Raw genomic sequence first — 27,726 nt, forward strand, 5'->3', positions numbered from 1 at the left:
AATGAACATGAGAACAGCTTTAGGTTTGTTACGTTTTTTTTTATTGTTAGGGATTCATTTAATTCAACTTCCCAACTTTTTATAATACAATTGAAGCCGTGATATCTGATCATCCTGTTTGCTTACCAGAAGCCAACTCTCTTTGAATATGGGGATTGTGTTCTTGAAAAACTTTGCCCTAAAGAAAACTCTTATTTTAGTACATAGTCCCAACTCTGACGCCAAACATTTGTGCACATGTTTTTTTCTCACGTTGTTGGATAATAATAATAATAATTGTGGAATTTAAACCTTTACCATGTGTCAGGCACAGTCCTAAGCGCAGGGTGGATACAAGCATATTGGGCTGGACACAGTCCATGTCCCACATGGGGGTCATAATCTTAATCCTCATTTTACAGATGAGGTAACTGAGGCAGAGAGAGGTGAAGTGACTTGCCAATAGTGGAGCCGGGACTGGAACCCAGGTCCTTCTGTCTATCCACTAGGCCACATTGCTTCTCGATCTGTAGCCAAAAAGTTGTAATACTTTTCCCTTCTCTGGGAGGTGAGTACACAAACATTTAACCTGTGTTAGGATCAATAAATATTTAGTTTCTGGGACCCTTCTCTCCGCCTGCATCCCAGCCCGCACACTCTGCTCCTCCCTTGCTAACCTTATCACTGTGCCTCGTTCTTTCCTGTCCCACTGTGAACCCCGGCCCTCTTCCTACCTTCGGCCTGGAACGCCCTCCCTCCTCAAATCCACCAAACAATCACACTCCCACCTCCCTCAAAGCCCTAATGAAGGCTCACCTCCTCCAGGAGGCCTTCCCAGACTAAGCCCCCCCTTTTCTCAGCTCCCCCTTCCTCCCACCTCGGCCCGACTCGCTCCCTTTGCTCTACCCCCCTCCCCGCCCCACAGCACTTGTGTGTCTATGTATATATCTATAATTCTATTTATTTACATTGATGCCTGTTTACTTGTTTTGATGTGTGTGTGTATATATATATATCTCTATATATATATATCTATAATTCTATTTATTTACATTGATGCCTGTTTACTTGTTTTGATGTCTGTCTCCCCCATTCTAGACTGTAATCCCAGTGTGGGCAGGGATTATCTCTGTTGCTGAATTGTATTTTCCAGGCGCTTAGTACATTGCCCTGCACACAGTAAGCGCTCAATGAATTTGAATGAATGAATGACCGGCTGTTTGGGCACAGAATCACGATAATAAAACTCAATTCTTTATTTGTCTTTACAGCAGAATGGCCGAAGACCATGACTGGTCTCCCCAGCACGTCAGGGACGACCGCCAGTGTCGTCATCATCCGGGGCACAAAGATGTACGTGGCCCACGTGGGAGACTCCGGGGTGGTCATAGGAGTTCAGGACGACCCCAAGGATGACTTCGTCAGAGCCGTGGAAGTGACACAGGACCACAAACCGGAACTGCCGAAGGAAAGAGAGCGAATCGAGGGACTTGGCGGAAGGTAGTTCATCATCATCATCAATCGTATTTAGTGAGCGCTTACTGTGTGCAGAGCACTGTACTAAGCGCTTGGGAAGTACAGGTTGGCAACATATAGAGACAGTCCCTACCCAACAGAGGGCTCACAGTCTAAAAGGGGGAGACAGAGAACAAAACCAAACATACTAACAAAATAAAATAAATAGATATGTACAAGTAAAATAAATAGAGTAATAAATATGTACAAACATATATACATATATACAGGTACATATATACATATATACAGGTAGTTGTGAAGTCCGTTTTCCCTGCTTTTTGTTCCAGCTCAGTTTGTTTCTACCGAACCTACTGTTTTCCCTTTGGATTCCTCCTCTGTCGAATAAGTGGTTCCTTTGACCCTGTCATGTTCCTAATTCCTGTTTGCTTTCATTCATTCATCCAGTCGTACTTATTGAGTGCTAACTGTCTGCAGCCCATCGTGAGATATTTGTCACTTTCTTTTTTTTTTATGGTATTTGTTAAGGGCTTACTATGTGTCAGTCTCTGTTCTAATCTCTGGCGTAGATAGAAGCTAATCAGGTTGGACAAAGTCCGTGTCCCACATGGGGCTCACAGTCTTAATCCCTATTTTGCGGATGAGGTAACTGAGGCACAGGGAAGTGACTTGCCCAGACAAGTGGCAGAGCTGGGATTAGAACTCAGGTCCTTCTGACTCCCAAGCCCGGGCTCTAACCACTAGGTCATGCTGCTTCTCTCCCGTTAAATGAAGGCAGGTCAATTTGCAGATCTCTGCAGTCCTCCTGACGGTAAATGTCAAAGGGCCAGCAAGAGCGTTCAAGACAACACCATCCTGAAGGGTGTCTCTTCAATCCGACGGTCGAAGGTTGGATTGGGGCCTGCCTGCCTTTGGAATATGGCAGCTAGCTGAATTAGGCCTTCTCCTCTAGAACAGGAATGAGAGTTGAGATGGGACAGAGAGATCCTTGATTTCTTAGCCATATAATGGGGTTAGCCCTCCACTGAACATTTTAGTCATTTTTCTGCCACTGCTGTCCTCAGATTTGTCGCACATGATGACTGGAACAATGACAATTATTAACAGAAATGAAAGAATATTTTCATTGTCCAAAGAAAAAATTCTTGGTATGTAAAATATATTTTAAAAATTCATCTATTTTTCAAAGAGTGTGGCTACCTCTGAAAGTTGAAATCTCCCTCCCCTGGAAAGACCTCAGTTGGGGTTGTGAGAAGCAGCGTGGCTTAGTGGAGAGATCACGGGCTTGGGAGTCAGAGGTTGTGGGTTCTAATCCCGGCTTTCCGACTTATCAGCTGTGTTACTTTGGGCAAGTCACTTAACTTCCCTGTGCCGGTTACCTCATCTGTAGAATGGGGATTAAGATGGTGAGCCCCACGTAGGACAACCTGATTGCCTTGTATCCACCCCAGTGCTTAGAACAGTTCTTGGCACATAGTAAGCACTTAACAAATACCGCAATTATTATCATTATTATTATTATTAAGCGCTTAGTACAGTGCTCTGCACACAGTAAGTGCTCAATAAATACTATTGATGATATTATTAGTCTTTTCCTGTTCTTTCTTCCATTGCCTCTCAAGCAGTATTTGTCGTCGTCCAGGAAGGATCATTTAAACAACAGTTTTAGGCTGCAAATCAAGTTACCGATCGCCAGATCTTGTGTATTTCACTTCCTCACTCGGAAGAAGGGTTCAAATCGGGTTTTCCAACCGGCCAGATGCGCATTCCCGCAGGTTTCCCTGGTGACAGCCTCTGGATCTGAATCCTAACATCTTGCTGATTTCTCTCTCCAGCAGGTGGAAGCAAATCTCTGTTCCCTGCACAGGAAGGGAAAGTCATTTTTAAAAGAGAGTTGTCTGTTCCAATAATCCCATTCTCCAGTCTCCTCCGCCAGATACCAGATTTGTAATCGAAAGATGAAGCATTTTGTTTATTTCAGAAGTACCTGAGGGAGAACACCACAAAGCTGACATACCTGGGGTGGGGTTCCCTTAGGCTGTTCATCTTGAAGATTATTTGTCCTTCTCTGAACATCCATTTGCCCGTAGTTGAGGAGTACAGTAAGTGGTAAACACAATCCTGCCCTCAAGGAACTTAGAGTCTAATTGGAGCGGTGTGATTTTTAGGTCAGTTTCAAAGAGAAGCCTATTTTTGTCATCTTATAGGGAGGCTGAAAGTGTAACGGGAGATTGACCTCTCCCTTGAACAAAATCAGATAGCTGAACCAGTCACCACGTGGTTTACGTGAGAGCTCAGAACATTGTGTGTCAGTCTTGTTGGTGGTGATGGCATTTGTTAAGTGCGTACTTACTATGTGCCAAGCACTGTTCTAAGCACTGGGGGGGTTACAGGGTAATCAGGTTGTCCCACATTAGGGCCCACAGTCTTAATCCCCATTTTGCAGATGAGGCAGCTGAGGCACAGAGAAGTTAAGTGACTTGCCCAAAGTCACACAGCTAACAAGTGGTGGAGCCAGGATTAGAACCATGACCTCGGACTTTCTTTTGCCTTGCATCATTTTGGCACTATTTTTTATATATTTAAATCCTCTTATGAGAGTGGGAACTTGGCTGCTACAAAGCGGAGGGTTGGCAGTGTTTTCGTGCCTGCCCGTTCTTCCAGCTCTTTTTACTCATTGCATTTGGACTCCTGGACAAATTCCACTACTCAGTGTGTGAGAGCAAGTGTCCTCGTGGCGTGCAGACAGAGAAGCAGGGTGGCCTAGAGGATAGAGCATGGGCGTGGGAGTCGAAAGGACCTCGGTTCTCATCCCGACTCTGACGCTTGTTTGTTGTGTGACCTTGGGCAAGTCACTTAGCTTCTCTGTGCCTCAGTGACCTTATCTGTAAAATGCGGATAAGACTATAAAGGCCCACGTAGGACAGGGACTGTGCCCAACCTGATTATTGTGTGTGCCAGGTGCTTAGAACGGTGCGTGACACATAGGGAGTTCTTAACAAATGCCATGGAAAAAAATGGTCAGCCGTTTCTTTCCTTTTACAATATTTCCCCCTCCGTGCTGCTTAAAGGCAGATGGCCGCGACTTTAACTCAGTTCTTATCTTTGGCTGATTTTGTGTCGGCCGCCATGCATGTTGTCTCCTTAGGGTTTCTCCTTTTGCTCTGTTTTTCCCCATCTAGAGCAGCCTTGGGGGAGTGAAAATGAAAGCAACATCATTCTGGACCATATCAGTTTGGGGAAAAGTTTTGATAACAGGCCTCTAACTTTTTAGAAGCAGATTCTTAGGGTATTTTCATCTGACACTGGGAGAGGGAGACCATAATTACAGCAAACCAATATGTGGCAGCAACAACGTGTAGCAAGAACGACTAATGATGTGCTAAATTGCATGAGGAGAGAACATTTGGGGCCCTGAGGAGGATGTGCAAATAATAGTAATAATTTCATAATAATAATCATGGTACTTGTTAAGCACTTACTATATGCCAAACACTGTTCTAAGCTCCGGAGTAGATGCAAGTTAATCAGATTGGACCCAGTCCCTGTTTCCCATGGGGATCACACACTTATCCCCATTTTGCCGATGAGGTAACTGAGGCACAGAGCGAGTGACTTGCTCACCAAGGTCACACGGCAGTTGTGGTAGAGTCAGGATTAGAACCCAGGTCCTTCTCACTCCCAGGCTCATGCTCTAGCAACTATGCCACGCTGCTTCTTGTGTTCAAAACTTTACGCCTTCCTGGGATTACAGACTTCCCGTACACAAACCCTCAAGGACACGTCAAACTCACCATACTGTCCAAGTGAAGTGGTAAAAAAAGAAACGAGTGTAACGTTGCTACTCCCTGTTAGTAAGCTCCTCCTGTTAGGAGGAGCGTTAAGTGTTTCAATTAGGGGACTGTTGTGTTTCATTGCCGTAGTGTACGTCAGCCCTTGGAAAATCGAGCCCACCGTCTCTAGCAACCCAGGGCTTTCCTCTTCATCCCTCTGTTTTTTTCCCTTTCAGCGTGATTAACAAATCGGGAGTGAACCGGGTGGTTTGGAAGCGGCCAAGACTCACACACAACGGGCCGGTGCGGCGGAGCACGGTCATCGACCAGATCCCTTTCCTAGCAGTGGCACGAGCACTCGGTAAGCGGGCGTTTGGATTTTGCAGCCTCCCTGCCTCTTCTTGGTGCTTCTCGTTGGTGGGTTCGTGGGGAGGCAACTGAGGTATTCTTTCCACTGGCACGCAAGGGCAGAGCCAGGATCCTGATGACGTTGTCCCTCTTCCTCGTTTCCTCCTTCTCCAAAGCGGCCAAGTGCAAGCCGGAGTTTGGGGGGGAAGATATGGGTGGGATCCGAGCAAAACGGACTTCTGGGGAGGCAGACTTTCTTTCTGGGTGAGAGTATGAGTTTTTATCCTGTTCACGCTCCGCCTCGCTTGGGGTGCTTTCGGGAAGAATCTGACCTATTTTTCTCACGTGGCTGGATGCGATTTTATATCTCCAACTTGAAAATACAGCGTAGCTCCCTTTTTCCGGGCAGAGTGACAACTTTCACGAGCCCGCTGTTGGGTAGGGACCGTCTCTATATGCTGCCAACTTGTACTTCCCAAGTGCTTAGTACAGTGCTCCGCACACAGTAAGCACTCAATAAATACGATTGCATGAAGTGAAAGAGTGACTTCTTGCCATGATGTTGTATCAGAATACGGCAAACTGAAACGTAGGTTTACAATTTGATTGCAACCTAAAGCGGAGCTGATAACGCCAAGGTTGCGGCTCCTCTAGACTGTAACCCCGTCCTCTAGATGTAGCCCATTTGGTATCTTCAAAAAAGGAATTATAGGATATTGAAAGCCACGTACTGTTAGTGACAGCGGAGGTGATAGTACTCGGCTGTTCTAGCTACCCATCATGAGACACAGCTTGGCCAAGGGGAAAGAATTCAGGCCTGAAGGTCAGAGGCTCCGGATTGTATCCCTGGCTGCTCCACTTACCTGCCCCACGACCTTCTGCAAGTCACTTAACTTCTCTGGGCCTCAGTTCCCTCATTCGCCCAAATGGAGACCTGTTCTCCCTCCTCCTTAGACTATAAGCCCCATGTGGGACCTTAGTACAGTGCTTGGCACATAGTAAGGGCTTAATAACTACCATTATTATGATTAATTTGAATCATGGCTAGCTTCTATATTTTAAAATGCAAGAAACAGATGTACAGCACCTGGTTCTGCAAGTAATTAAAAAGCAGAAAGCCTTGATCCTTTTTTTTTTTTTGCTCTTTCACATTCCCTCCTACTTGACAATAACTGCATTCTTGGATTCACTCATGCATTCATTCAATTGTATTTATTGAGCGCTTACTGTGTGCAGAGCACTGTACTAAGCGCTTGGGAAGTACACGGTGGCATATAGAAACGGTCCCTACCCAACAATGGGCTCACAGTCTAGAAGATAGAGAGTATAGAGAGTATAAATTTACAGACAATCCAGATACCTTTATTTTCATTTTCCATGTATTCAGCAGTTAGTAGGCCTCAAATCAATCAGTGGTATCTATTAAGTGCTTCGAGAAGCAGTGTGGCTCAGTGGAAAGAGCACGGGCTTTGGCGTCAGAGGTCATGGGTTCCAATTCCGGCTCTGCCAATTGTCAGCTGTGTGACTTTGGGCAAGTCACTTAACTTCCCTGGGCCTCAGTTACCTCATCTGTAAAATGGGGATTAAAACTGTGAGCCCCCTGTGGGACAACCTGATCGCCTTGTAACCTCCCCAGCGCTTAGAACAGTGCTCTGCACATAGTAAGCGCTTAATAAATGCCATCATTATTATTATTATTACTATGTGCAAAGCACTATTCTAAGCCCTTGGGAGAGTACAGTACAAGAGAATCAGCAGGCACGTTCCCTACCCGTAAGAGACTTACAGTCTAATGTACCCTTCTGAATAAAAAGGACCTCTAATGCTGTTAAGTTGGAAAAAGATCAAGTAAGAAAATTCCCCCTTGGCTGTGCAAGCTCTTTTAGTTGATTCCCAGTCCTAGTAGCGCGAAGCAGCGTGGCTCAGTGGAAAGAGCACGGGCTTGGGAGTCGGAGGTCGTGGGTTCTAATCCCGGCTCCACCACATGTCTGCTGTGTGACCTTGGGCAAGTCACTTCTCTGAGCCTCAGTTACCTCATCTGTAAAATGTGGATTAAGACTGTAACCCCCCACATGGGACAACCTGATCACCTTGTATCCCCCCCACAGTGCTTAGAACAGTGCCTCGCACATAGTAAGCGCTTGACAAATGCCATCATTATTATTATTATTATTATTAGTAGTAGTAGTAGTAGTAAATCCAGGACTTTGCTAAGCATTTATGGAGCAGTTCTAGACAGGAAGGAGAATCTGAATATTTTTTTTTACGTTTAAATTAGGGTATTGGTTAAGCACTGATTATGTGCCAGGCACTGCCTTCAAGACCTAGCCAATCTCCTGAGCCCAGAGATGCAACATTTTCCTTTTGGCTAGCGGACATAACTTCTTGAAGGATGTTCTGGCTGCTCTGTCTGATCTCAGATGGCCAGAGCCCTTCATGTGCACCTGGTGAGCCCACTGTTGGGTAGGGACTGTCTCTATATGTTGCCAACTTGTACTTCCCAAGCGCTTAGTACAGTGCTCTGCACACAGTAAGCGCTCAATAAATACAATTGATTGATTGGTGCAGTCCCCTAGCCCCAGGCTGCCAGCCCCAACTGCATTGGTTGATGCCATTATTTTCTAATCAATCCATTAATGATGGTATTTGGTAAGCTGCAGCGATTAGCTCAGCAGTGCCCTATCCAGGGATGAGTTCAGCTCTGTGCTGGCCCTTTGGCCCCGCTTCTGCAGGGCTTTGCCTCCGGATAATTACAGGACTCTTGAGTCAACCCAGCTTTCCTTCAGACAGATTTTAGAAAGCAAGGAGAAATCAGGTGCCAGTGTGTTTAGGCTCTCCCTCCCTCTCCCCCTTTTCCTCTCTCCCTGTGGTCCTGCGGGTCCCCGAACGGAAGGGGGGTCAGTGTGCACGTGGCCCCCAAAGGCAGCGGAGGAGTGTGGTAGAAAAAGGTAAAAACTGAAGGAGCGTGATAGAAAAAGGCAAAAACATAGAAAGGAGAAAAGCCCAGATTCTTCAGAACAGGAGCCAGAAGCAGAGGAACTGGTTTACCCAGAGCTCCCTTAGGCCAGGTCAAGCCGGTAGGAAGACAAATCAAGAAAAATGGCATATCCTGCTTCTCGCCTCTTTTTGCCGAAATCCAGCTTCGACACCGTGGTCGAGCGTGAGTCTACAAAATATTGTCACAATCCCAACTGGAATCCCTCCTCCCTGCCCCCCAGCCCTTTAGGGGGGTTTAGTGAGGCTTTCCTCTGCTCAGGGTCTGAGCAGTTTCCACTTCTTAATTCCCACAAGCTTCATCTTGGAAGGCGAGGTCTTCCGACTGTAGTCCTTTTTAAATGGCATTTGTGCCCAGGGTAACCATCAGATGGGCCCATAATTTAGACGTTGGCCCATGCCGCTTCTCTAAATTATATGAAGCTGCTGCAGCAGCATTGTTGGCTCTCTAGTCCAGACGTGGTTTTCGAAGGCTTTTAATCTCAATTACAACCTTTAATTGCTTCCTCCGTGCTCCCTCTCAATCGCCTCCATCCTCATTTTGATCTTGGCAGAAGAGGAGCTCTGTCGTGCCGGCATATGGGAGATGCTCAGGGCCAGAGTGGAGCTGTACAGGGTTGGGTACTAATTAGCGTGTAGTTGTAGCATGTGTTCCTCCACTGGGCAGCGGGAAAGGTGAATTGGCTCTTTAATGAGGCTGGCTCTGCGGCGGTGTTTGCCACAGTGAAGTGGAGTAATTGATTTGAAGTATTCTTTGTTTGGTATGAGCACATTTCAGTTGGCCGATAGGACCGAACAGAACTAATGGGGAAGTTCAATCTCAGGAAGTGGGCACAGAGCGACCTCATCCTTAGGATTATCAAGAGGCCAGAATTGCTTAAAAGGGAGCGAGGCCTATTTACACTTATGGAAATCCAAGGACTGAAAATCACTTTTGCTTTTAAATTCTATTGGGTCTTTAATTCTCAAAGCTCTGGTTTTTAAAGTAGCAGTTCTGGACTCGGCCTTTCTGTTTTTTGCTTTATTTTTATTTATTTTTTGCTTCAGAGGAGGACTTGTCAATATTTATTACTGGGCTGTAGAGTTGAGATTTTGGGTAGTTCCCGTAGATTATTTTTTGTGTGTCATTTTTAAATCTTTTGAACTTATCATCATCATCATCAATCGTATTTATTGAGCACTTTCTGTGTACTAAGTGCTTGGGAAGTACAAGGTGGCAACATATAGAGACAGGCCCTACCCAGCAGTGGGCTTAAAACTTTATTTGTGGATTTTAGTTGGGCCGTTTGTAAGAGATAGGAGTTATGACTTTGCATTTTTCCCACTTTTTATGGATTGTAATCAAAAGGTATTAAAACGCACCTGACAGGTCCTTCTCCTGACTCGTCGAAGTCATGAATATTGGGGTACCTCAGGGGCTGCAGTGGGTGAAAAGAATTGAATTTCCTTCGCTTTCTGTTCAGTAGTTTTCTCCGGCACTAAGGTGGTCCTAGGAACCCCCATTTTATAGAGCAATATGTTTTGTTTTTCTCCCCACCAGGTGATTTGTGGAGCTATGACTTCTACAGCGGCGAGTTCGTTGTGTCCCCAGAACCGGATACCAGCGTTCACACCCTGGATCCCCAAAAGCACAGATACATTATCCTGGGCAGCGATGGACTGTGGAACATGATCCCCCCTCAGGATGCCATCTCCATGTGCCAGGACAAAGAGGAGAAAAAGTACCTGACGGTGAGAGAACACCACCAAAGAGCCGTTTGATTGTGCTATTTCTGAGCAGGGGGTCGGGTTAGAAACCTACAGAGCAAACACGCTTGTTAACGTGGGGAGGGAACTAAATTTTGTTTAGGATACAGGCAGCGCTTTAGTTTACGACCCACCTCGGTCTCAGTAAACTGTCATAAATTGGCACCGATTTTTTTATTGGCACAGTTGTTTTCAAATAGAGGATTGCTACATTAAACCAAGGTTTAACTTCGCCAAAGTTATGTACTTGATCGCACCCTCCGCTCCTCCGCCGCTAATCTCCTCACCGTACCTCGTTCTCGCCTGTCCCGCCATCAACCCCCGGCCCACGTCATCCCCCGGGCCTGGAATGCCCTCCCTCTGCCCATCCGCCAAGCTAGCTCTCTTCCTCCCTTCAAGGCCCTACTGAGAGCTCACCTCCTCCAGGAGGCCTTCCCAGACTGAGCCTCTTCCTTCCTCTCCCCCTCATCCCCCTCTCCATCTCCCCCATCTTACCTCCTTCCCTTCCCTACAGCACCTGTATATATGTATATATGTTTGTACATATTTATTACTCTATTTATTTTACTTGTACATATCTATTCTATTTATTTTATTTTGTTAGTATGTTTGGTTTTGTTCTCTGTCTCCCCCTTTTAGACTGTGAGCCCAGTGTTGGGTAGGGACTGTCTCTATATGTTGACAATTTGTACTTCCCAAGCACTTAGTACAGTGCTCTGCACACAGTAAGCGCTCACTAAATACGATTGATGATGATGATGATGACTGTACTTAGAGTGAATTGAAGAGGTTCCACAATAGGGTGGACGTGTCCTTAGTAGACAGATCAGCCTTCCCTTGTGATCAGCTAGCCTCCCGTAAGAGGTAATGCTGTCTCTAAACTTGCTCTCCCCTTCTTCCCCCTGCCCTCCACCTCGCGCTGCCTCAAATTCCTCAATGCCAACTCTCTCCTCGACCCCCACCAATCTGGCTTCTACATTCCACCCAAACTGCCCTCTCAAAGGTCACCAGTGACCTCCTGCTTGCCAAATCCAACGGCTCCTACTCTATCCTAATCCTCCTCGACCCCTCAGCTGCCTTCGACACTGTGGACCACCCCCTTCTCCTCAACGCGCTACCCAACCTTGGCTTCACAGACTCCATCCTTTCCTGGTTCTCCTCTTATCTCTCCGGCCTTTCGTTCTCAGTCTCCTTTGCGGGCTGCGGGCTTCTCCTCCCCCTCCCATCCCCTTACTGTAGGGGTTCCTCAAGGGTCAGTTCTTGGTCCCCTTTTGTATCCACAGCTGTGTCTGATCTGATTAACATGTATCTACCCTATCACCCAGAGCAGTGCTTGACAAACGGTAAGCACTTAACAGATACCCAAATTATTATTATTATCGTCAATCAATTGTATGAATTGAGCACTAACTGTGTGCAGAGCACTGTACTAAGCACTTGTGAAGCAGCATGGTCTAGTGGATAGAGTCAGAGGGACCTGTGTTCTAATCCCGGCTCTGCCACTTGTCTGCTGTGTGACCTTGGGAAAGTCACTTTACTTTTTTGGAACTCAATTACCTCACCTGTAAATGGGGGTTAAGACTGTGAGCCCCTTGTGGGACAGGGATTGTGTCCATCCTGATTCGTTTGTGTCTGCCCCAGCGCTTAGAACGGTGCTTTGACCCATAGTAAGTGCTTATCAAACATTATTATTATTATCATTATTATGAGAGTAGAGTATGACAGTATAACTGAGTTGGTAGACATGTTTCCTGCCTAAAACAAGCTTACAGTCTAGAGATCACAAAACCCTTTGGCTCCAGTTCCTTTATCCTCACACCAATGATTGAATCTTTGGCCCGTATCCATAGTTGTTCAGTTGACCACTCTTCGGCACAGCATCTCCCAATGTCCAGTGGAGCCAATACTTTGTGGGCTATTACAACACAATAGTTGGCAATACAGCCATGGAATTATTAGTGGCAGTGAAATGATTGGGATCTGTTTATTCTCAAAAACAAGCTCTCAGTTCATGCAGTAATTTGTCCTGCATGAAATAGAAATAGGCATGATGATGTTTCTCATCGTGAAATAATTGATGAGATTTTTATTTAATTTTATTTTTTATTTTAAATATTTAAATACTTTAAATATTTCTCAGTCCCCTTTTGTGTTTTGAGGGACAGGGTACAAAGCTTCAAAATGAAATCCAATTCCTTAGGAGATACTTCTCATTGGACAATAGAGTTTTAAGTGAATGTAAGGAAAAAGAATCAGTTTCATGGGTTTTGACTTAAAATTGTGAGATATTATTGTTGTATTGTACTCTCCATATGATTGAATGAATGAATGAATATTATGCCCCATAGGCATGTGTATATTATGCCCCATAGGCATGTGTATATCTATACTGATAAAAGATATTTTTAAGGGGATGGAGACTTTGGAACAAAGGCAAAATCGATAATCGAAATGGTAATTACGCGAGGACCAAATGAATTAAGCTAATAAGTAAAATAACAACTCCAGCCTGTGTTTGAGTTTTAGGAATGGCTCATTGACTTAGAGGGCTTTGATTTCACTTGCAAAGTCACCTCGATTCTAAATCCGGAAGGAGGTACTCGAACTCCGAAATAGCTTTTCTTTTCCACAAACCCCAAAGTCTTACCCGCTCTCCTTCCCCCTTTCTCTTCTCAATACAGGAAGAGCACGGACAGTCGTGCGCTAAAATGCTGGTGAACCGAGCACTGGGCCGCTGGAGGGAGCGAATGCTGCGGGCTGATAACACCAGCGCTATCGTCATCTGCATCTCCCCTGGGGTGGACAATCAGGGTAGCTCCACCAGTGAAGAGGAGCTCTATCTGAACCTGGCAGACAGCATCTCCTTCAACAGCCAGGAAATGCGCACAGCGTCTCCCTCGCCGTGCTCCACGCCACCAGTCAAGGTAAAGTTCAGCTCGGCCTAGCACTCAAATGAATTGGTCTCTTCAGAGGCCACCTCTTAGGCATCGGTTGACAGAGGGCTGCTTTTGGTAGTTTTTGAGTCCGTTGGCCAATAGACTGATTTGCAACTAGGTATAGGGTCCATCCCCGCCCCAGCTCCGATGTCGTGGTCGAATCCTACAGGTAAGTAAAAATGATCTCCTTCCCGTCCCCGGTTTCTAGTAGTACTCTCCTCTTCCCTGTGTCCCAGAATTTTTTTTTTCCCTCTGTTCGTACTTTAATCCCAGCAACTTTGTTGCTTTGACCGTTGCCGCCTTCCCTTAACTTCCTCCCTCGTTCCCGGTTGGTATCTTACCTCGGCTCTTCCCCGCCTCCCTGGCAGTACAGGAACAAAGTACAGTCCAAGACTGGGTGGAGAGGGATGGAGTCAGTTGTGGCGGTGGCTTGGGAGGGAATATTGCCCCTCCCTTATATTTTTCCCCCCAGCACTTTCTCCCGTCCCTCCCTAGTCTGTCATTGTCCCCCCCCTTCCTACAGGTTTGGTCAGGAAATGTGGAATGATGGTGATTGAGGCAGCAGCTGGGGTCATGTGGTTTTAAAATCCAGACGCAGGAAAAAATGCCGGGGGGGAAAAGCTAGTCACCAAGGGGACTTGGGGGTCAGGTGCCGGGAAGATCCAGGAGACTCACGGGGAACAGAGGGGAACAGGGTGAGGGAAAGGAATGGACGGAGGGACATATAATAATAATTATGGTACTTGTTAAGCTCTTACTATGTGTCAAGCACCGTTCTAAGCACTGGGTTAGGTTCAAGTTAATCAGGTTGGACACAGTCCCTGTCCCACAATCAGGCTCACAGTCTTAATCCCCATTTTACAGATGAAGTAACTGAGGCACAGAGAAGTTAAGTGTCCTGAAGTAAATCAACAAATAATGTAGGATTTAGTCCTGTGGAGCAATCAGACCTGGTACATATCTATATGTTCTGGAACCTCACTGTCCTGTTTCAGAGTTAATATGGCCAGCAGTTTATTAAAATAGAGCTTCCCTGTTGATAGCCAACAGTGTTCTGTTCAAGTTTTGATAACTCAGCCTTAATTTTTGGAGACTCCCTCTATGAATTGGAACCATGTCTTTTTCATGTAGGCCAGGGCTCTGTACTGTCCCAAGTACTTAGCGCAGTGCTCTGCGCAGAGTAAGCACTCAATAAATATGTTTAATAATAATGATTTGATACCTAGATCTGCCCCACTCTCAGCCCCTCAGCACTTATGTACATGTTTATAAATTATATATTATTAGTTCTATTAATGTAGACCAGAGGCTTGGTTTTGGGGGTGTGTTGTTTTTAAAACGGTCCAGGCCCTGTTCTAACTTCTGGGGTAGATGCTAGGCGGTTAGTTTGGACACAGTCCATGTCCCACGTGGAGCTTGCCGTCTTAATCCCCATTTTACAGATGAGGTAACTGAGGCACAGAGAAATTAAGCGACTTGCCCAAGGTCCCACTGCAGACAAGCGACAGAGCCGGGACTAGAACCCAGGTCCTTTTGACTCCCGGGCCCGCTGTCTACCCACTAGGCCACACAGCTTTTCGTTGTGGGTCTTGAACTTGTCTACTAACTCCGTTGTATTGAACTCTCCCAAGCGCTTAGTACAGTGAGCGCTTGATAAATACCATCGATCTATTGTTTCTTCAGGTCTTTGAATAGTTGTCCCTCAGGCACAGTGAAAGGAGGACTTGGATGTTCAAGACCTTGTGATTACTTGGTCTCGATTCAAACCGCAAGTGAAATGAATTTGATTTGTATGAAAATGCAGTGAAATACGTGAGATGAGAGAATGCTCATTTGAGGAAAAACTGTCTTGATCTTTAATTTCGGAACTCTAGCCTCATATTTCAATATTACTCTTACTATTTCACCAGATCTCGGTCTTACAAACTGGTGTGTGAGAGGAGGTGGTAGAAACCACTTTTGTTTTTCTGCTAGGGATGGCGGTATTTGACATGGAATAATATTCAGTCATTCAGTCATTTTTAAGGAGCGATGACTGTAAATCACTGTATGAAGTGCGTGGGAGAGTACAGTACAATAAAGGACAAGTTCCCTGCCCACAGTGAGCTCTGGGGGTGGGGGGAGACAGATTTATATACATACATAAATAAATAAATTACACATATTACGTAAATGCATGAAAGCTGCACAGCACATTTTTTTATGGTTGTCCACATTGGAAGGGGTTCATCCTCATACAGGCACTAACTTCTCAAGTAAGTAGGTAGTTTGCTTCAGTTACTTCATCTGTAAAATGGGGATTAAGACTGTGAGCCCCTCATGGGACAACCTGATCACCTTGTAACCTCCCCAGCGCTTAGAACAGTGCTTTGCACATAGTAAGTGCTTAATAAATGCCATTATTATTATTATTATTATTAAAAAGACATTAACAACAATGGTGTAGGCTTCTAGAGCCACGCACCTAGGAAGCGTTTATGAATTGGGAAAATGTCGTAGGTGTGCCTTAGAGTTCTAGGGTCAGAAATGCCCTATTGTGAAGCGTGAAACTTTAATTTTTTTTTTTTGCCTGGGAGCTAGGCACAGCCCTCTTGATAGCCAGAGACTCTTCATTATTTTGAAAGGATTTTCCTATAGCGTTTTAAAATTTGAATTTTTTTTAAGGTGTAGCCTCTTCACACCTCGTTTAAGGAACCTGCAAAGGAGATAGAGCGAATGAGTACTTAATTTGAGGTGCACGTAAAAGCAGCTACGTGTGCTAACAGTTGCACTGTATTCCCACAGACTCTCAATAAAAAGAGAAGGAAAAGGAAAAATGCAAAGAGAAAACGGGGGAAGAGAAGTCAGCGCTCCTGTAGTGTCAGAATAATGATCTGAATACTTAATCAAAGCGGCACAACAGAGTCTAGAATAAATCGTGTTAACTCTGAAATTGTCCCATTGTCTGTCGCTTTCTTTTCTAAAGGGATTTCATCAACTGCCTAACCTTGTATTCCCGATGCAGACCCACGTTTTGTTCCTGCGAGCCAGAAGCCGTGATTACCGGTTTCTGGACCTTTACTGCTATTTGATTAGCCGCTCTCTGTGGCATACCAGCTGCAGAGAGGCAAGGCGGTGTGCTAACCTTGAATTTGCTTATGCCTCATTTGCTGCCTGTTTTCCACTCTCCTTGCTCGGACCACATGAATGGTTCACGTTTCCCTCATAATCATCCCAACAGTTGGACGACAATGGGATTCGAAACCGGGGAGACTCTTCTCTGATTCTCTCGATGGTGTATTCCCAAGCAGACGAGGATGCAGTTATGTGTATGTGTCTGATGCCGGAGATTCAGAGCTAAAGGGAAAAGCAGCGTGAGAAGCACCGTGGCCTCTAGTGGAAAGAGCACGGGCCTTGAAACAGTGCTCTGCACATAGTAAGCGCTTAACAAATGCCATCGTTATTATTATTGAAGTCAGGGGACGTTGGCTCTAATTCCGGCTCCGCCACCTGCCCGTTGTGTGACCTCGGGCAAGGCATTTCGCTTCTCTGGGCCTCGGTGACCTCATCCGCAAAATGGGGATTAAGACTGTGAGCCCCACGTGGGACAGGGACTGTGTCCGACCTGATGACCTTGTATCTACCCCAGCGCTTAAAACAGTGCTTGTCACAGAGTAAGCGCTTAACAAATAATAGTAATAGTGGCATTTATTAAGCGCTTACTGTGTGCAAAGCACTGTTCTGAGCGCTGGGGAGGTTACAAGGTGATCAGGTTGTTCCATGGGGGAGCTCACAGTCTTCATCCCCATTTGACGGATGAGGGAACTGAGGCCCAGAGAAGTGAAGTGACTTGCCCAAAGTCACACAGCTGACAATTAGTGGAGTGGCAATTTGAACCCATGACCTCTGACTCCAAAGCCCAGGCTCTTTCCATTGAGCCACGCTGCTTCTCAGTGACCTCATCTGGAAAATGGGGTTGAAGACTGCGAGCCCCCTGTGGGACAACCTGATCACCTTGTAAACTTCCCCAGCACTTAGAACAGTGCTTCGCATATAGTAAGCACTTAATAAATGCCATTATTATTATTATTATTATTATTATTATCCAGAACATCCTTAACCCTGCTGGGAACCTTTGCCAACAGAAGCACCTTGATGTAGTACCATTTTCGGCACTCCTCACGGTACCTTCTCATTTCTTGAAAACAGAGAAACAGCATGGCCTTGCGGATGGAGCACATGGGCCTGGGAATCAGGACCTCGCTTCTCATCCTGGCTCCGCCAAATTGTCTGCCGTGTGCCCTTGGGCAAGTCACTGAAATTCTCTGGGCCTCAGTTACCCCTTCCGGAAAAGGGAGATTAACGCTGTAAACCCCGCATGGGCCCTGGATGGTGTTCAACCACTAGCTCGTATCTACCCTGGTGCTTAGTACAGTGTCTGGCCCGTAGTAAGTGCTTTACAAATGCCACAGGGGAAATAAAATGAGCAGGTGTGAATTAGACACAGTCCCTGTCCCTCGGGAGTCTCACTATCTAAAAATAAAATGAATGTTGACAGATTCATAGGACACTAAAACAGCATGAGGGACAAAAGCTACGATCAGCAGGTTGCTGAAAGAGGAGGAGGAAGAGAATTTCCAGCTCTCCACAACTCAGAGTCCAGTCCAACAGCGGCCATCACAGCCTCTCTTAGGTTTTTTGGAAGCCGTGCATTGCCGTGGCTGCTTTTCTCTCTCCCCGCAGGAGACAGAGGCTGATTTGAAAAAGGAGCCAATGCAGGATTCTGGTGAAGGAAGCATGGCGGGCTAGTTCTATGGCTAGGACCCGTGGTATTTAAGCGCTTACAGCGTGCCAGCTCCGAGGTGGAGACAAGCAAATCGGGTTGGACACTGTTCCTGTCCCAGGTGGGACTCACAGTCTCAATCCCATTTTACAAATGAGGGAACACAAGTCCAGAGAAGTGAATTGACTTGCCTAAGGTCACACGGCAGATGTGACGGAACTGGGATTAGAACCCACGACCCTCCAACTCCCAGGCCCGTGCTTCATCCACTAGGCCCTGCTGCTTCTCTGGTAGTAGGTATGAGGTTAATTGTTATTCTAGGTATTCCCTAGAGAAACAGGAAGTCCTGAATTGGCCCTGAATTCGATGCAGACATCTGAATCTTCAGAATTGAAGTTGCTGTGGAAGCAGCATGGCCTAGGTGGCTTGGGAGTCAAAAGGACCTGGGTTCTAATCCCAGCTCCGCCACTTTGTCGTGTGACCTTGGGGAAATCAGCTAACTTCTGTGCTTCAGTCACCTCATCTGTAAAATGGGGGTTAAGACTGTGAGCCCCATGTGAGACAAGGGACTGTGTCCAACTGATTTGTTTGTATCCTCCCCAGTGCTTAGTACAGTCCCTGGCATATAGTGAGCTCCAGTTATTACCCTTGTTATGTTTATTTTCATGAATATTAGTAGCTTGGAGCTCAAAGTGAGGATGACAGAAGAGTCTTGACCCTTTTCCGGACCAAGCACCTGCAGAGAGGAATTGGTTAGAGCGCTAGCAGATTGCTCAGTGCCACTTGCACTCTGCTCTTTCCTGCCAGTTATGTTTCCATTGGGGTATAGAGTACAGTGAGAGAGTAGGTGGGCAGGTGCTACACTCTGCGATGTACAGTGCTTAGTACAGTGCTCTGCACATAGTACAGTACAGTACAGTGCTCTGCACATAGTAAGCGCTCAATAAATACGATTGATGATGTGCACGGAGAAAAAACCCCGATAATAGCCGAAGCGACCGCAGCATAGTGCTGCTGCCGAGCTTCTGTGATTTTTGCCACTGACATTAGCTAGTTTTTTTTCAAGATTCTTCCTGGTCTGCTTCCACTCTGTGCAGCGTCCTGACCATCAGTCACGAACCTCGTTCCTATTAGCCAGGTGGGGTCGGAAGCCTTCGCAGGAAGGACTGGGAATAGAGCCCAAGTGTCCCGATTCCCAGACGCTTTGTTATCGTATACTCCCAAGTGCTTGGCACATTGCTCTGCACTTCAGTAAGCGCTCAATAAATATGATTGATTGATCGCTTGGTTGATCTTTTCAGCGGACCAACAGCAGGCTACTCCAAATATAAAAGATGCATGAAATAGCCCAAAAGGCGCCCTCCTACCTTCTTTCAAATTCCAGCCTGTTAGAGAGAGTTTAATTGGTTAAGTAAGGCACTTAGAACTTAATAAGAAATCAGGATATTACTGACATCCCTTAAGAGCTGCACATAGTCCTCTCTCCACGCTGAGAAGCAGCATGGCTTGGTGGAAAGAGCCCGGGCTTGGGAGTCAGAGGTCATGGGTTCTAATCCCGGCTCCGCCACTTGTCAGCCGTGTGACTTTGGGGAAGTCACTTAGCTCCTCTGTGCCTCAGTTACCTCATTTGTAAAATGGGGATTAAGATGGTGAGCCCCACGTGGGACAACCTGCCAACCTTGTATCTACCCCAGTTCTTAGAACAGTGCTTGGTACACAGTAAGCGCTTAACAAGGCCTTCCCAGACTGAGCCCCCTTTTAACTCTCCTCTTCCCCTCCCCACAGCACTTGTATATATTTTTACATATTTATTTATTCTACCTGTACATATTTACTATATTTTATCAATGATGTGCATATAGCTCTACCTCTATTCTGACTGTTTTGACACCTGTCTACATGTTTTGTTTTGTTTTCTGTCTCCCCCTTCTAGACTGTGAGCCCGCTGTTGGGTAGACACCGTCTCTATATGTTGCCGACTCGTACTTCCCATGTGCTTAGTATAGCGCTCTGCACACAGTAAGCGCTCAGTAAATACAACTGAATGAATGAATGAACAAATACCATAATAATAATTATTATTGTTATTATCCTCCAAATAGTATTCCATAAGACCTTCCTTGAAACTTTCGAGAACTCTTTTAAAGTGGGGTAAGGTTCAAGTTGGAACCCTGTTGGCCTATTTTTGCCGGAATTTTTGAATAAGGGTGGATGAGTAGCGAATCTAATTTCACTTGTGTTTTGTTTTGGGGTTTTTTGGGGATCTAAGATTTGTTACCATGAGAGAGGGCAACAGAATAGAAAATTGCACATAGCTGTATATTTCTTCCTTTGGTAGAAATACCCTTAACATGCTTTTCATGGCTTATTGTAGCAAGGTACTAAATGCTTGTAAACACGAGAAGCAGCATGGCCTAGTGGTCAGCGCTCGGGGATGGGAGTCAGAAGGACCTGGGTTCTAATCCTGCCTCCTCCACTTCTCTGTGTCTATCTCACTTTTAAAACGGGGACTAAGACTAGGAGCCCCATGTGGGGAAATGGACCATGTCCAAACTGCTTATCTTGTATGTACCCCAGCGCTTAGTAGAGTGCCAGGTTCATAGTAAGCACTTAACAAGTTCCATTAAAAAACAAAAACAAAAAAAAACAACAACCAAAAAACCCCACCCCAAAGACATGGGACTTAGATGCAGTGTACTTTCAAGCCATTTTTCTGGAGATTAGATTCCTTAACTTTCAGTGATACTGAAATCCTGTTTGACTTGGTGATGAGATATTTGGCTGCATTTTGCTCTGCTAACCAACCCTCTTTCAAGCCATTTTTCTGGAGATTAGATTCCTTAACTTTCAGCGATACTGAAATCCTGTTTGACTTTGTGATGAGATATTCGGCTGCGTTTTGCTCCGTGCTAACCAACCCCCTCCAGCATGGCTCAAGAAGAGAGGGAAAGCACCCGCTAAAATAGCCGTAAGAGAAAGTCAACGGGATCTCTCGTTCAAACGTTAAAAATTCCTCTGTCGCGTTTTAACTACCCGAGGCGCGATTCCAGCAGAATAACTGTAGGACGCCGCAAGCCAGGATTTGTTTAAACCGCAGCGTGAGCAGTTTCTCATTCGATTTCCCCTTCCTCGTTTTTCAGTTTTTGGAGGAGGACGCGTGGCCGCGCCTCAGCTCGAAGGACCATCTTCCCGCTCTGGTGCGGAGCAGCGCCTTCTCAGAGAAGCGCTCGGAGACGCCCGCCGAGGTGGCACCGGGGGGGGCGCGGCCGGTGCGCCAAGGGCCCAGAGACCCCGGAGGAGAGGTGCCCCCGTCCCGCGACATGGCGGGTCCGGGCTTCCTTGAAGAGCGGCCTGTCGGTTGGCCGGTCCCCTTCGGGGGCCACGGGCCCCAGCACGGACCCTAAAAGCTTCAAGACGCCGTCAGCCGCCGGCCCCACGAAAGCCCAAGAGGTCGAGCGGACCCCCCCGGGGAACTTCAAAAGGACACTGGAAGAATCCAACTCCGGGCCCGCCGTGAAGAAGCCGAGGCGCGGGGGGCCGACTCGAAGCGGCGGGGCTCAGCCCGAGAGCCTGTCCGCAACCCCGCAGCGCAAAAACTCGGTCAGGCTCGCCATGCGACGCAGCCTGAGGGGCCAGAAGAAGCTCGGCCACCCCTTGTTACAACAGCACAGGAAAACGGTCTGCGTGTGCTGAGGGGGCGGCTGGAAGGCGACGGGGCGAGACCTCTCGAGCCGAGAAATATTTTGGAAGCCGGTGCCGGAGTCGGACGTTCGCTTTGTAGACGCCTCTCTGGGGTATTTCGACAGCTTCATCCTGGCCCCCCGTCCTCGCCTGTATTATAACTGTGAATTTGGAAGATGCGTCCAGCGTCCGTCGCTGTAAAATCGTGTGGACGTTCGTACTCCTCACCGCGAACTGACGCCTGTATACGGCGATTGTCGGCACGGGACTAAATATTGTTTAAAAAAGAAAAATAGTAGATTTTAGCAATCTGTCGACTCCTTTTTTAAAAAGCTCGTTAGTCCGGCACCTGTTAGTCTTGACTTTGTATAAACCACTTCTGTTGAAAATTTCAAAACTTTTTAAATTATTAAGCAGACTGGAAGAGTGATGTATTTTCATAGTGACCCGCGGTGGTCCGCTCGGTGTTCCTTAGGAAATGGTAGTGTCTTTTTAAGATCATTTTTTAATTTGGGATTTCACAAGTCAGAAGTGGAATTTACCTGGAAACAGTGCGTACGTAGCTTGATGTCTGTTTTTCTCTCAATTAAAATACTATGCATAATTCTGCTGCATTTTGTGAACTGTTGCTCGTCAGAAGTATCCGGGAAATCATTTGGGTGTACGTAGGTTCGTGTGAGAATCCTCCTTTATTAAGAAGAAAACTTCATCTTGACCTTTCTGTAGTACTCTTGTTGCCAAAGCTTAAGGTAATTACCCCTTTTAATGTTTAATCTTAAAACGTTTAAGGTTTTTCTTGCTAATCCATTCCCTTGCAACACAATTTCTTAAGTTATTTTTATGTTACAGTTTTCGTTGATCCTGTGAGTTACACGTCAGTTCACCTAATAAACCAGTGAATGCTTCTTGACGTTGCTTTTCTTTCCTTTAAGGTAGTCTCGTTATTGGAAATGAAAATGTGCGAGAGTTGAGAACTCATGAAGCCCGCGGTATTGACTGGGAAGGTATTGCTTCTTCCGGAGAAAATCCAAGGAGGTAGCCCAATTGATATCCTTAGCCTGTACCATCTTTAATAGATGGCCTTGCTGATGTTGAAATCTCCCCCGACTTTTCTAGTTACTGCTAACTGTCTTAGAGGAAGAGAGATGAAATCGTTTACGTTTTCAAGCAGAAACTACCAGCTTCACCCCAATATCGTAAATAAGGGCAAGAATTTGCGTCCCAGGAATACCTCTGTGCACCAAATTATTGGTTCTTTTACTTTGAAATCCCAGGATTGTGGATGCCGAGGCTGTGGGGGTGGTGCTGCTTCAATTCACCCTTCAACGCGTCTCCAGGAATTTGTTGCAGCAGTGACCTTTCGCATGGCAATTAAGAATTGTTCTTTAATTGATTAGAGAGGCTTTTCAGGTGTGCCCTTCCCAAAGTGATGGGGCTTTACTGCCTGCCCCCACCCCACCAAGTGAAACAAAGTGATAGCCAACTTGGTTGGTCTCTGTATAATCAATCTTGACACAGTTTATAGATGGTTGTTCTTGGTAGGTTCAGATGGCAGAATCTCCTCGCCCTCCTCCCCACACTAGAGCCTTAGTTCTCACTTCCGACATGGAACAGAAATGAAACCTCGAAGCAGACTTGAGACCCAAGTGGTGATGAGGCTTATTTTAAGCATTGTCTGTTGTCATCGATAAAAGTAGTGCCTTTAATTTCTGCCAAGTAGTACTACAGTCTCAATGATACGAAAGGTTCTGTAGTGGATGGACCAGAGACTCTAGATTTTAGAAAGAAACGCTTTTTATGGCTACGATAATCATCGGGGGACTAGAGGCTGCTTAGACGTATCACTTAATGATTTTAAATGTTGTTGGCTCTGATTTAATAGGAATACTTACTGGTCATTTTATTTTTGGAACTGCTCTTTGAGTAGAACAAAAAAGCCAAGTGCTAAAATTAGCTTTTTTCTTCATACGTTGCTATGGCTACGACCTAGCACTGAAAGGGATTTAGAGCTTTTTAGCCACAGTAAATATTACTCTGTCTGCAGAACAAAGACTCACTTATTGTCTTGATTAGACATTAATAAAGGTACGGGATAGAACATTATGTAGGTTTTAAACATAATGGGAACTATTCTCCCAAAACAGCAAGACCATCTTTTTATCAACCTTTCCGTATACCTAAATGAGGCATAAGAATTGTAGTCTGGGAAACTGTATTTTGCAAGCAGCTCCTGAATGTCAATTGAGATCTCCCTAGATGAATACTGAATAATGCTTTGCCTGTGTTTTGGTTTGAAATTCAAAAAGCTTCCTTTTGTGGTAAACAGTGTTTTCAGGGACCATGGGGGAAATCTGTAAAAAAAATATCAGTAATAGAATGGACTCAGTTCTCCCATGATTTGTATTTGCACCACGCATCGTGGACAGAACGCTGTTGGAAGAATTAAGGGAGTGTTTTTTGAACAATGCTGATCTGGGCAGAAAGAATGTGATGTGGTGATGGAAGAAATGTTGTCAACTGAGATGTGAGTAGTACTGACCTATAGGAAAACTGACTGAAATTTGTTGACTTGACTTTGCCAAAGCAAAAATTGTAAGAAATTTGCAAAGATTTATTATTATGGATGAAATTTGCAAAGATATGGATGAATTGTATGAAATTTGCAAAGATTTATTATTATTATTTGGACCTAAGGCCAATAATCAATTTCAATCTTCTGAGAAAATTGAGAAAAATCATAGTCAACCAAGTTTCTTAAAAATTAAAATATAATTTTAAAATTAGTTTCCCAATTACCAAGGCTTATAAGTAGGGAAAAAAATGACAATTTGAGGCTAGCTGCAATTATTTGTGTGTGAACGTTAGGCAGCTAAAGGTGCCTAATTTTTCTTTAAGTTTTAACACAATGTTGAGAGAGGTATCATACTGTTTTATTTATAGCAAGATAAAGTGTATTTAAAAGATTCATTTATAAATTCTTTGACTAGCCTTAGCCAGTTCTTGAGTCATCTCCCTGAGCCAAAGGGTGATGAAAGAGAAAAAAAGACAACTGAAAGGTGACGTGTACAAATCCAATGTCCCCCAGGGATTTTTTTTTTTTGCCAGTAATGTGCAATGATAAATTCCCAGTCGATTTCAGAATCACTAGTTACGTCCCCACTTTTTAAAAACAGGGTGTCCTTGGAGATTTTGTTCTCTTGTAGGAGTAAAACTGTTACATGTTACAGGTAAAGTTTGCTACCATAAAATATAGGGAGATTCAGCCTCATTTATTGGGAACAGGTCTTGGTTATCTTCGTGGTAGATAGTCATTATTACAAGTCTTGCTCTTCTCTATTTCCAGAATTCTTTCTAGGGGGGCGTCGGGCAACGGCATAGAGGAATCGGCCGAGAGATGGCTGGGTGTAAACCACTGCTTTTGTTGCAACAACGACTGAAGTAGGTGTCCAGTTGCCGGTGGAAAGACGTGCCCTCGGAACCGTCGTTTCAGAAGGGGTTACCCCAATCCGAGGGCCAGAGTCGGTGCGCTACTCTGTTTTCCTGGACAAAATGTAAGAGATTCTCCCACAATTCCATTCTCACTCATGGATGCAGTTTCCCCATCTGCAGCATCATCTTTGAAACAAGAGACGGCTACTAGCCTGTGTTAAATCTATACACTTACTGACCTCACATGCTCAGTCCTTTTTTTTTTTTTATGGCATTTATTAAGCGCTTACTATGTGCAAAGCACTGTTCTAAGCGCTGGGGCGGTTACAAGGTGATCAGGTTGTCCCACGGGGGGCTCACAGTCTTCATTCCCATTTTACAGATGAGGTAACTGAGCCCCAGAGAAGTCAAGTGACTTGCCCGAAGTCACACAGCTGACAAGTGGCAGAGCCGGGATTTGAACCCATGACCTCCGACTCCAAAGCCCAGGCTCTTTTGCACTGAGCCACCTTGTCACTGTTCAGAATGGGAGCATCTCTTTAGACTCCCAAATCTGTTTTCCAAGTCTGACGTGAAAAGTACTCTCCTTGACCTCTGAATTTGCCGGAGACCCTGCAAAAGACCGCAGTCGCGGGACACTTTTCTGGCTGTTGGGCTCGTGCCGTTTAGCACCGTTGGCCGAAATCCAGTCACCACGCTGAATCTGACTGCTTCCAATTCATCCTTACATGCTGTAACTCTGCCCTCTTTGGCTCAGCGGCATGACAAATGGGGGTCACAGGGTCATGAGTTCTAACGCCGGCTCCCTGACTTTGCTGTGTGACCTTGGGCAAGTCAGTTCACTTCTTTGTGCCTCAGTTCCCTCATCTGTAAAATGGGGATTGAGACTGTGAGCCCCATGTGGGACAGGGTCTGTGGCCAACATGATTTGCTTATATCCACCCCAGCACTTAGTAGCATGCCTAGCACATAGTAAGCGCCTAAATACTACAATTATTATTATTGTGATTCTCTTGCCCATTGCCTTGGTCAACTATGCTAGCCTTTGAACTCCCCAAAGACTCAGTGCTCCTAAGTCCCCCATCCCTCTCCTCTGACCACGCCAACTACCTTGTTGATGATCAAGCCATGTTCTCCCCCTTTCCTTCTCAACTCTGTCCAACCCTCACATCCACTCTCTTCCTTCTTGACCACTTCTCAAGAGATGCCCGCTTTGAAAGTCTGCCCTCTCCTCCTACACCTCTAGTCCCATCCCTTCTCACCTTCTAAAAGCATACACACCCACCTTTCTTCCTTCTCCGATTGCCATCTTCATCCACTCACTCTGACAGCCTTCAAACGTGCTTAAATCTCCCCCGACCTAAAGAAACCCCTGGATCCTATGGGGTCACCTAGCTGTGGCCCCAGATTTTTCTTCTTGTTCTTGTCCAAACTCCTCAAATGAGTCACGCACACCCACCGGTTCCCCTCCTCCAACTCCTTCCTTGACTCTACAAACCGGTTTTTGCCCCCCTTGGCCTCACTGAGACCACTCGCCAAGATCACCAATGTCCTTCATGTCGCCAAATCTAGAATTTATTCTGTCCTAATTCTCCTTGACATCTTGGTTACCTTCAACACTGGACCACTCCTTTCTCCTGACGTGATTATTTCGTCCGCTGATTCCTGCTGGCTCCCTCCCTCTAGGTTCTCCGCTCTCCAGTTGATACTTCACTCTGCTGTCCTGATCATTTTTCTAAAACACAGTGCATACATCTTCCCATTCCCCAAGCACTGCTAATGGTTGGGCAACCTTCACTCTCCCTTTGCATAAAGCCAGAAAACTCCTGACTTCAAAGGCACTCAGTCAGCTCTCTCATTCCTAGTTAAACCACTCTTCTCCCACTTTAAGAGTTTGCACTCTTCGTTCTTCTCAAGCTAGCATAATAACAACTGTGGCATTTGTTAAGCGCTTACTATGTGTCTAGCACTTCACTGAGCACTGAGGTAGATACAAGACGGGTCCCACGTGTTGCTCACAGTCTAAGTAGGAAGGAAAGCAGGTATAGAATCCTTATTATATAGATGAGGGAACTGAGGCCCACAGAAGTTAAGTGACTTGCCCAAAGCCACACAGCAGCTATGCGGTGGAGCTGGGATTAGAACCCAGGTCCTCTGACTCCCCAGGTCCGTGCTCTTTCCAGTAGGCCACGCCGCTTCTCCACATATTTACCTCTTTTTTACCTCTTGCTCACTCCCCTTTCAGAACTGACAGACCACATCTCTGAAATCATATTGCTTCCTGGGGGTCACCTAAGAATTTAAATATCCATAACTCCCTGCATCACTTTTGTTCATATCTCAATTACTCTTCCTCCTATCTGTAATTCCTTTTAATGTCTTTCCCCTACTGGATTGTAATCTCTGTGAGGGCAGGGATCACTATTAAATTCTTCCAAACGCTTGGCACAGTCTTTGTACGCAGACACCCAGTAGATCCTATTGATTAGCGTATTTAAGCTGTGACGAAGCAAGAGACGTGTTCTCACAAGACACCACTATACAGGGCCATTCATCTATCGTGATCAATTTCTAAATGCTGAAACTGTTTCCTCACAGATGG

At 45.7% G+C, this 27,726-nt stretch overlaps 1 protein-coding gene across 1 annotated transcript in view; it reads left to right on the plus strand.

Annotated features, from left to right (window-relative positions):
* Positions 1-22,597, plus strand: part of PPM1D (protein phosphatase, Mg2+/Mn2+ dependent 1D) — a 40,203-nt gene extending 17,606 nt beyond the window's left edge. The window contains 6 exon segments of the mRNA XM_038759472.1: positions 1,251-1,479; positions 5,465-5,589; positions 10,111-10,301; positions 12,998-13,240; positions 21,155-21,285; positions 21,287-22,597. Coding sequence (XP_038615400.1) covers positions 1,251-1,479; positions 5,465-5,589; positions 10,111-10,301; positions 12,998-13,240; positions 21,155-21,285; positions 21,287-21,707 — 1,340 coding nt within the window. The 3' untranslated portion in view covers positions 21,708-22,597.
* The last annotated feature ends 5,129 nt before the right edge of the window (positions 22,598-27,726 follow it).

The sequence above is a fragment of the Tachyglossus aculeatus genome, chromosome 17 (assembly GCF_015852505.1).
Source record: "Tachyglossus aculeatus isolate mTacAcu1 chromosome 17, mTacAcu1.pri, whole genome shotgun sequence".
Classification (NCBI taxonomy): Eukaryota; Metazoa; Chordata; class Mammalia; order Monotremata; family Tachyglossidae; genus Tachyglossus; species Tachyglossus aculeatus.